Source organism: Mus caroli, chromosome 9 (genome assembly GCF_900094665.2).
Source record: "Mus caroli chromosome 9, CAROLI_EIJ_v1.1, whole genome shotgun sequence".
NCBI classification, from domain to species: Eukaryota; Metazoa; Chordata; class Mammalia; order Rodentia; family Muridae; genus Mus; species Mus caroli.
In genome coordinates, this window is record NC_034578.1 from 27139763 (window position 1) to 27150392 (window position 10630).

The window sequence follows — 10630 nt, forward strand, 5'->3', positions numbered from 1 at the left end:
TTGATGGAGGGCTTTGACTGACTGCCACCCTCCTCTCTCCCCACGCAGGTGTCACTTACCCAAGTGCCCTCCTCCTCATCTCCAGGCTCTCTTCTTTTCTGCTCTGGGTTTTTTTTTTTTTTTTTTTTTTTTTCTTTTTTTTTTTTTTTTTTTTTTTTTTTTTCTATTAAAGACAAGTTTTGAGCAGGGTGTAGTGGCACATGCCTTTAATCCCAGCACTTGAGATGCAGAGGCAGGGGCATCTCTGTGAGTTGTAGCACAGCCAGAGCTATCTATATAGTGAGATCCTATCTTGAAAGGAAGAAAGAAAGAGAGAGAGAAAACATGGTTTGAAATTTACTTAAACCCTTTCCAGAGGAAGTGCGCACATATGGATATAAAGTGAAACCCTGAAACTGTTTCTTCACCACAGATTTTTTGGGGCTTGCATCAGCCTTAGCCCTTCTTACTTGCCCGTGTGTCCTTGAGTTCAGCTTCTGAACTGCAGGCGTCACTCTGGGTCTCCTCAGCACGCGGCCCTGTTTGTGTCTTTCAGAATGCAGCTCTTCAGCATCTGTTTATCCGGAAGTCCTTCCGGCCTTTTAAGTGTCTGCAGTGTGGGAAGGCCTTCCGGGAAAAGGACAAACTGGACCAACACTTGCGCTTCCATGGGCGGGAGGGGAACTGCCCGTTGACCTGTGATCTCTGTAACAAGGGCTTCATCAGCAGCGCCTCCTTGGAGAGCCACATGAAGCTCCACTCGGACCAGAAGACTTACTCTTGCATTTTTTGCCCAGAATCCTTTGACCGCCTTGATTTGTTGAAAGATCATGTGGCCATTCATGTCAATGATGGCTGCTTCACCTGCCCAACTTGTAAGAAACGGTTCCCAGATTTTATCCAGGTGAGTGTCTGTGACTGACATTCCTGTCTGCTTCCATCTTTTAGTCAAAGAAACTTCAATTTTTGGAAAACCGAGACATACTGTCCAGCTCCTGCCTTTTCATCCTTTTTTTTTTTTTTTTTTTAAATAACTTTGCAATAGTTTTCAAGCTACTTTTCATGTACAGAGTATTATTTTCCTTAGCTGTTCAGATCAGTGTTACTTAAATGTCTTACGTTATATTTCTAGTAATAAACACCACATCTTGTGCTGGCAAGATAGCCAAGTGGGTAAAGGGGCTTGTCGCCAAGCCAGAAGATCAGAGTTCCGTCCCTGGAACCCACATGAGAGCTGCCCCCTGCAATTGTCCTCTGATCTCCACATGGGCACCATTGCATACGTGCACTAAAAAGAAATATAAAATTCATCTTGAAGCACTACATCTGGTTATTATTTTTCAAAAGTCTTTTTAAAACTCTTTGCCAAATATCCATTACTCATGAAACAGTATAGAGTCTGCCACACATCTTCCATCATTTCTGAATGGGAAACATCTCCCTACCATTCTGCTTTCTCTTGCTTTAGTGAGGCCGTGTATTTGGAAGGAAACAGAGAGTTGGTCTATGATACGTTGTTGTGGCAAGCACTGACCGTCTCTCCTGTAGTATTGGGGCAAAGTGGGAATAGAGAAGTTCCGGAGCATCCCTGATTTCATTTTAACTGATAATATTTTCATCCAGTAAATAATTAAATCACAATATATCATATAAATATTCTTTAAACTTCGGCATATGGTGGGTCACGCCTTTATTCCCTGTGCTTGAGAGGCAGAGGCAGTTGGATCTCTATAAATTCAAGGCCATCCTGGTCTACAGAGCCAGTTCCAGAACAAGCAAGACTATACAGAGTAACCCTGTCTCATAAATCCAATATATATATATTTGCAAAAGCAAAAGGAAGGTGGGATTTAATCTTAGCTCTCTGACCGTAAGAGTGTTGGAGAGATTTTCTTTGTACAGTTAGGAAAGTTGTTAAGGCATAATGTAATAGCAAAAGGAACTCCAGTGTTAGTGAATCCAAGTGCTTTAAAGGCCTAGCTAGGAGTTTCTACTCAGCTTCTGACCATAGCTTACTTGCTGTTTTCTTTTTCACTTCAGTGCTGGCTGTTGGATTCAAAGTATCCTGGATGCTAAGCACACATTGTTCTGTTGAGCTTTAGCTTCTCCCAAAGCGCTTTTTCATTTATTATTTACAGCTAAGAGAGTTCAGAACCTGTCTTTCTCGGTCCCCACCCTCACCCAAGTACTGGAGTTGAATCCAAGGTGAAGCTATACAATTATCTGAAAGTCAGGGGATTCTGTCCTGTCAGGGAGGATGGCAGTCAGGGCTGTGCTCGTGAAGTGGCGTCGCCAGTGTCACCTGATTTCTATCTTTCATTCTTCAGAACCTGACCCTTTTCTTCCAGAGCTGAGAGTGAACCCAGAGCGTGCATGGCTGCAGGCAGTTATGTCACACTGAGCTACATCCCAGACCTGCTTAATAGGAAGAGATGAAAGCATCAGCTACTAATGACGCAGTTACCTCTACAATGTGTAGAAACAAAAATGAGGACAAATGGCTTTTGTTTTCTTATAGGTAATTTTTAGCAAGATTCATTTAAATCCAAAGCCATCCTGCCTTTAGCCTTACAAAAGAAGAAGATGGCACAAAAGGTCAAGCCAGTGCTCCTACTTTTATGCGTTAAGTCACCTGGGAGGTTCAGATTTATGGGGCTGTCTGTCCTATTCTGTTTCTTTGTGGCCTGGACAGTGTGTGTTACTGAGGGCAGTCTTCCCTTGAGACTGGATGATTGGCCAGGCTGCTGAAAGTCCTCAGTGGTGCGTGGGCTCCCTCTAGCGTCACAGCCACCCCTGGTCCTTGCTTTTGGCCTGAGCATCCTCCTGGTCTTTACTGCCAGGTGAAAAAGCACGTGCGAAGTTTCCACTCTGAGAAGATCTACCAGTGTACAGAGTGTGACAAGGCCTTCTGTCGCCCCGACAAGCTGAGACTGCACATGCTCCGGCATTCCGACCGCAAGGACTTCCTGTGTTCCACCTGCGGGAAGCAGTTTAAGGTAGGAAGCCATCCTGCAGCCGGAGGGGACTGGCCTGCCCAGGATCAAGTCAGGCTCAGGACGGACACCTGCTTGTTTCGTGGCTCTGTGCACATTCCCTAAGTGATGGTTATTAGAACTAAATTGCTACTGTGGAGTACAAAGAGACCAGTACATTTACTTACTGCTTAAATCAAGATGTCTTTCTTGTTGAACATTTAGTCAGATCAGAGCCTGCAGGTAAGTCATCCAGGCAGCCGGATCTTCTCTAGTAGATGAGATGGTAGAGGGGACATGTCTGAGGGATGGATTACTCTAGAGAATGTAATGATTTCAAGAACTCTGGTAAAATACGCATAGCTTGGCATGGAATCCCAATCTTCAGGAAGCTGAGGCAGGGTCTGGAATTTGAGGCTAGCCTGAGCTATATAGTTAATGGCTAGCCAGTTTGTGCTACACAGTGAACACAAATGAAAGCAAAGTGGCTCTGGAATTAAGAAGACACCAAGGGGAAGTCTGCTGGAAACTCAGCATTTGTTAGTGACAGTCACCACTAAGCACTGCTGTAGAGGGCCAGAGTGACAGTTCAGTGGCTAAAGGCACTTGACACACAAACCCGAGAATCTGAGTTTGATACCCAAACCCCATGGAGAACAGAGAGAACCTACCCATAAAAGTTGTCCTTGGCCCTTAATATGTGTTTGTGGTACCTGAATGCCTTCACCACACTAACGACTGATGCAATTAAATAAGGAAGAAGAAGAAGCTGGAATGGATCCTTTGGAGAATGAGGGGTATGTCCCTGTGGAATGTGAACATTAAAGAGAAAAGGCTTAAGTTCTGTGGTACACCCATTATAGATTAATTATGGGTTATATTTGTGATGGCTTACACTATATCATCAGGATAGAAATCTCTGAGGAATTCCACCACGAGCTATGTACGGCGGCATCTACCTGGAATCTCAGTACTCAGGAGGCTGACACAGGAGGATTGCCATGAGTTTGAGGCCAGCTTAAGCTATGTAGCAAGTTAAGGGCAGCCTGGGTATAGAGTGAGACCTTGTCTCAAAAACCAACATGAGTGGATGACACATATGTCACTGTGGGCGGGACTGCTTGCCACTGCGCTTAACAACCTGTGTTTGGTCCCTGGAACTGGCTCCACGGGTTATCCTCTGTCTGTATGCAAACCATGTCATGTGCACATGCATGCTTGTACACACAAGTTTTAAAGAACTCCAATGTGAACAGTAGAAATTGGACTAATTTTTCCTATCTTTTCTCTTTCCTTCCTTCTTTCCATCCCTCCCTGCCTTCCTCTTCCCTCCCTCCCTCCCTCCATCCCTCTCTTCCCTCCTTCCCTCCCTCTCTCCCCTTCTCCTGCCCAACCTACCTTCCTCCCACCTGCCTTTTTCTTTTTTTCTCCCAATATTTTCTATGTGGACCAGGCTGGCCTCAAAACTTATTCTTGTGCTTTTACCCTCTGAGTCTTGGGATTACAGACACACACCACCATAGTTTCATCTCCTCTCCTTTCCTTTTCCTCTCCATTTCCTCTCCTCCCCTCCCCTCTTCCCCTCCCCTCCCCTCTTCCCCTCTCCTTTTCTTTCTCTTCCCCACGTCCCCTTTCTCTTCCACACGTTCCTGTGTGCAGCACTCTCTCTTGGCCCTGTTAGAATTACAGCCTGTGAATTCACTGTGTGCTGCCCGGTGCTCTAACCTACACCTTTCCCCTTCATACTTTTCCATTACATTTCATCTTTCCTCTCCGATTCTCTCCTTTTTCCTTCTTTTTCTCCCACCCCTTCCCTTTCCTTCTCTACTCTTTTCCCTTTGCCCCTCCACACCTTCTATGCTGGGTATGGGGTTTGAACTTAGGGTTTTGTGTATGTTAGTCACAGGCTCTACCAACCAACTTCATCTCCAGCTCTATAGACTTTCTCTCTAAAGGAATCCCTGTGCTGTGATCTAGCATTTGCCAGTCCACCCATTCTACCCATTCAGCACTTGGCTGTTTTTGCTACTTTGAGAAAGGGTCTCGTGTAGCCTAGGCTGGCCCCGAGTGGGATGTGTTGTTCAGGCTAGCCTTGAGCTGCTGCTCCTCCTCCCTCTGCTTCATCAGTGTTGGGATATAGGCAAGGGCCACTAGGCATGACTTAATACTTTTCGACTATTTTTTTTGTGCCAGTTATTATTTTAATGTTTAAGAAGGTTAAAGACAAAGAGAGTTGGGCCAGCCAGATGGCTCAGTAGGTAAAGGCATCTGCTGCCAAGACTGACAACCTGAGTTTCGTCCCTGGAGCCACATACTAAGGACTGACTTGCAAGTTGTCCACTGACATCCATATATGCACCATGACATGTGGGTTTCGTCCTACAAATAAAACATGTGTAATGCAAACTTTAAGCGCAAAAAGAATTAAGAAGAAACCAAGACTTGGCTTCAGTTTTGTCTTTAATTTCACTTAACCCTGTTAGATTGAGTAGGAGCCGGGAGTCAAAGCTACTCTGACAGTTAGAGAATAAGGGATATCCTGGTTTGACTGAGAACTCAATCATGGGGAAGATACAGAAAGGAGAGTCTGCAGGGAGGGCCTGGGGCACGAGCGGTCACTATTGCTCCCACCCGGGCTCTGCTCTGAGTGGAAGGTGGGAGCTTACCTGGGAACTACAGTGTGAACCCAGGGTGGAAGGCTGGTGGAAGGCTGCACCTTGGGACAACTCTGGAGCTGGCCAGTGGGTCTGCGTCTGGCAGGCAGGAAGAATGCTGCTGACTGAGTGGGAGGGAGAATGTGCTGGAAGATTCCCACCAGACACAGCACAGCATGGCAGCCGCTCTGGCCTCACCTTTCAGACTGCTGCCAGTTCCTCCTTTGGCTGACTCCATTGTGGAGCAAAGCTGGGAGTGGGGGTTCATGTGATCCTCCTTTGCCTTGGCTACGTGGGCACCACAGCCGCCATGGCTGCAGTGCCCTTTTCAGACTCACAGTCTGCTGCTGTGGCCCTTCTGAGGAAACCCTTTGCAGTTGTCTCTGCAGGTGGCTCCCACAGTTCTTGTCATAGTATCCAAGACAACACAGGATCTGGCTCCTCCTTCCTCTCTGCTCCTCCTTCCACGGGTGAGCCCTGCTGTGTGGAGTTGCTTCAGTGAGGGGTACTGTCTCTCCAATTGATCTTAGTCCTGGAGTGAAGTCAACTTTCAGAGTCCCGTGATTTCACATGGCTAACACCACTCATCTGAGGCATCTCGCAATCTGTGTGAAATGCTTGTTAGCAATCCCTATAGGCCCTTCGGCGGGTGATGCTGTCATAGCTCTTACTTAGCTGGGTTAAGGGAGAGGCCTGGGGAATGCCTTTTTCCCTTGCAGCTTTTAATGTTGTTTCTTCTGTCATTTACCATTTTGATTATTCTGTGTGGTCCTGTCTATCTGGTGTTCTTTATGCGTCTTGTGCTTTGGGCATCTCCTTCTTCAGACTGGAGACATTTTCTTCTGTGATTTCACTGAAAATATTTTCTGTGCCTTTGATTTAGGTTTCCTTGCCTTTTCTTAGTCCTATTATTCTTAGATTTGGTCTTTTCATAATGTCCCACATTTCCTGTGTTTTGTGCTAGGAGTTTTTAGGTTTAACCCTTTCTTTGACTGTGGTGTCTGTCTCTTCTATTGTGTCTTCAGTGCCCGAGATTCTCTCTTCCATCTGTTGATTTCTGTTGGCAAGGCTTCCTCTGATGTTCCTGATGGAGTTCCTGAATTTTCCAGCCCAGAGTTCCCTCAGTTAGGTTTCCTTTATTGATTCTGTTTCTACTTTGAGGTCTTGAACTGTTTTATTCGATCCCTTCCACTGTTTATTTGTATTGTCATAGATCTCTTTAAGGACTTTATTATTTCCTCTTTAAGGACCTCTATTATATTCATAAAGGCTGTTATTAATTTTTTTCTTGTGCTTCAGCTATGTTGCAGTTCTCAGGGTCTGCTGTGGTAGGGTTGCTGGGCTCTAGCAGAGACACATTGTCCTGGCTGTTTCTGATTGTGCTTTTATGCTGGTGTCTAGGCATCTGGGTTTGGGAAGATTATAATTCTAGGTGCTGATATCTGGTCTTGGTTTTGTTTGGAGGGTGTTAGTTTCTTTTGCCCCCTCTGTTTCTTAGGGGTGGGTTATGGTGGCTGTGTATTGCCTGGTAGGGATTTCTTCTGGGATTCTGCTAGGTGTGGCCACTGGGGGTTCCTGGAAAAATTGCTTCTAGGTATTGCGGGCTGACACTTAGGAATGGAGGTGGGCTGGAAAGTAGGGGCTGAGGGGGGCCATAAGTGGGAGGAAAGCAGGATGTTCCACCAGGATCTGGTTCGTCCCCTGGGAATGAAGGCAGAAAGTGAAGAGAGGCCGCAACAGGTAGACGGCTACAGAGCTGGGGGTGAGACTGGTGATTTGGGCGTGGCGGAGAGAAGGGAGAGGGGTGATCTGAAGCCCACCTACCTGCATTGCCCTCCCACTTGCTTCTCTGGCAGGCTTAGCTAGTGGGTTCCCAGGGAATACTTGCTGGAGATGGGGGCTGGGATAAGTTGGTGAGTCGAGGGAAAGAAGTTTGGAGGTGTCTTAGGATCTTATTGCTGTGAGGAGACAATATGACTGTGGCAACTCTTATAAAGGAACACATTTAATTGGGACTGGCTTACAGTTCAGAGGTTTAGTCCATTGTCATCATGGTGGGAAGCTTGGTGGCACACAGGCAGACATGGTGCTGGAGAGGTAGCTAAGAGTTCTGCATCTGGATCTGCTGGCAGCAGGAAGTGAATGAGCCACTAGGCCTGTCTTGAGCTTCTGGACCTCAGAGCTGACTCCCAGTAACCCACTTCCTCAAACAAAGCCATGCCTACTCCAGCAAGGCCTTCTAATTGTGCCACTTCCTGTGAACCTAGGACCATTTTCTTTCAAACATCTACAGAGGAAAGATCTGTGTGATCCCCCCGGGCATGATAGGCAGGAGCTGTAGCAGGGCATCTACAGAGCTGGGGATGAGTCTTGGGAACGGATTTGGAAGAGACTAGGAAGAGGTGAAGATTTGCAGTTAGCCTTCCTGGGTTTCTGGCTGGAGTGACCAGTGGGTTTTCGGAGGAATTGGTGTTTTGTTTTGTTTTTTAAATTACTCTTCAATTAAAATTTCTCTATCCTTGCCCCTACCCCCTTTTAACAAAAATTCTCCAAATAGCGAAAAGACAAACTCCGGGAGCACATGCAAAGGATGCATAACCCCGAGAGGGAGGCCAAGAAAGCTGACCGCATCAGCCGTTCCAAGACCTTCAAACCACGGATCACATCCACAGACTACGACAGCTTCACGTTCAAGTGCCGCCTGTGCATGATGGGCTTCCGGCGGCGAGGCATGCTGGTCAGTGCTGGACCAGACAGGAGACTGTCTCCAGATCCACCCCTTTGTCAGTGGCAACGAGCCATACCGAATTAGCCCTGTGGATGTGTCAGTCAGTAGCTAGGAGAGAGGAAGAACAAGCAGCCCCTAGTCTGGGCTTCTTTCCTTTCTCTCTCCCTTTGCCCTTCTGAACACTTTTTGGACAACCTTTGAGAGACCGTTGTTCCCACGTGCTTCCCTTGTCCGTCTGATGCTGGGGTCCTGGGGCTTTACACCCATCTGCCATGTGCTCTGCCCTCGAGCCACATCCCTAGACTTCTGTCAGTTTTCACTATTTATTTGTTTTTCTTTACCTTGATCTCTTGGTCTTGTCTCGTTGGACTTCCCTCCTCTCATTTGTTGACTATTCTATCTGGTGGGGTCTTTATCTCCTTCCCAGTGTTCCCTATTAATGCCATCTTTGCCGAGTTAGAAAATAGTGACATAAGGAAACTTCCCTTCAAAGCAGAGAAAGAGTGTGGCCCAGCTTAGGGGAATTATCAGGACAGTTCATTGCTTTCAGCTGACTCAGACTGTATATTTCTACTAAGGTTGTTAGCAAGTCTTAGCACTTAAAATTAGAACCTTACTTTGTATCCATTCAGCAGTTCCACTAAGACAGTTGAAAAATGAAAGTCAGGTTTACATCAGGATAATTTGACAGTAAACTCGTGCTCGGCACTTTTTCTCTCTCTGATGACTGTTCTTCTAGACAGACTGTTGATGGTCCTCCAGGTGACTGACTGCCCTCGGCTATTTGCTGAGTGGTTTATTGTTAACTCCTGTTGACGGGGTCCATGGACACTTTGGTGTCCAGTGTCTCATGTCTTGTGCTCTGGCGTAAGCCTTACTGATTGAGCATTTGCTTCAGTTTTCACCTTTAGCCATCAGTTTCAGAGTGTTTTGTTTAACTTTGGTTTGTAATGATTCTCTCACTGTGTGTCTGTCTCTCTTTCTCTCTTTCCAGGTAAATCACTTATCAAAGAGGCATCCAGACATGAAGATAGAAGAGGTGCCTGAGTTAACCCTACCCATCATAAAACCCAATCGCGATTACTTCTGTCAGTATTGTGATAAGGTAAAGGCAAAATCTTCCTCCTGGCTGGGCTGCTGGGGCTTGGGGGTGGGTTTAGGCCACGGATGGATGCCTACCAGGGCTTATCAGCATTTAGACAGAAAGGGCTGAAAGGCAGCCTCAGTGTAAGCCAAGGGCTGTGGAGATGGCTCTATGGTCAAGAGCAGAAGCTTAACAACTGCTGTCAAGGATTCTCTCCCAGTACCTATGCTGGGCAGCTCAGCCTCTTGCAATTCCAGCTCTAAGGAACGTGACACCCTCTCCTTTCTTTCATAGGAACTACACACACGGTGCACTTATAGCCTGGCAGAGACAGACACACACGTGCATGTGCATACACACATGTACACATGCACACACTTTTAAATAAAATATAAAATTTTAGGGGCTGGAGATGGTTCAGTGGCTGAGAGCATTTCTCTTCCAGGGGATCTGAGTTTAAGTTACATCACCCACGTCAGATGGTTCACAAACTGCCTGTAACTCCAGCTCCAGGGGACACTGTACTTTCTTCTGGATGTTTGCACTTACATGTGCACATATGCAAATACATATGTGCACATGTAATAGCTTTATAAACATTTTTAATTAAAAATTTAAATGTGGGGCTGGAGAGATGGCTCAGCGGGTAAGAGCACTGACTGCTCTTCTAAAGGTCCTGAGTTCAAATCCCAGCAACCACGTGGTGGCTCACAACCACCCGTAATGTAATGAGATCTGATGCCCTCTGGTGGTGTGTCTGAAGACAGCTACAGTGTACTTATTTCTAATAATATATAAAAATCTTTGGGCCTGAGCGAGTGGGGCTGACCGGAGTGAGCAGAGGTCCTAAATTCAATTCCCAACAACCACATGAAGGCTCACAACCATCTGTACAGCTACAGTGTACTCACATACATTAAATAAATAAATAAATCTTAAAAAAAAAAACTTTAAATGTGGTGGGAGAGTGGTGGTGTATGCCTTTAACCCTAGCACTTGGGATGCAGAGGTAGGCAGATATCTGAGTTTGAGGCCAGCCTAGTTTTCAGAGTGAGTTTCAGGACAGCCAGGGCTATATAGAGAAATCCTGCCTAAAAAAAAAAAAAAAAAGGCCGGGCGTTGGTGGCGCACGCCTTTAATCCCAGCACTCGGGAGGCAGAGACAGGCGGATTTCTGAGTTCGAGGCCAGCCTGGTCTACAAAGTGAGTTCCAG

At 46.3% G+C, this 10630-nt stretch overlaps 1 protein-coding gene across 1 annotated transcript in view; it reads left to right on the forward strand.

Moving 5' to 3' along the window:
• The window catches only part of Prdm10 (PR/SET domain 10), a 102895-nt gene that overhangs the window by 66815 nt on the left and 25450 nt on the right, over positions 1–10630 (forward strand). Inside the window, exons 13-16 of the mRNA XM_021172017.2 lie at positions 536–883; positions 2820–2975; positions 8163–8342; positions 9328–9438. Coding sequence (XP_021027676.1) covers positions 536–883; positions 2820–2975; positions 8163–8342; positions 9328–9438 — 795 coding nt within the window. The remainder of the gene's footprint in view (positions 1–535; positions 884–2819; positions 2976–8162; positions 8343–9327; positions 9439–10630) is intronic.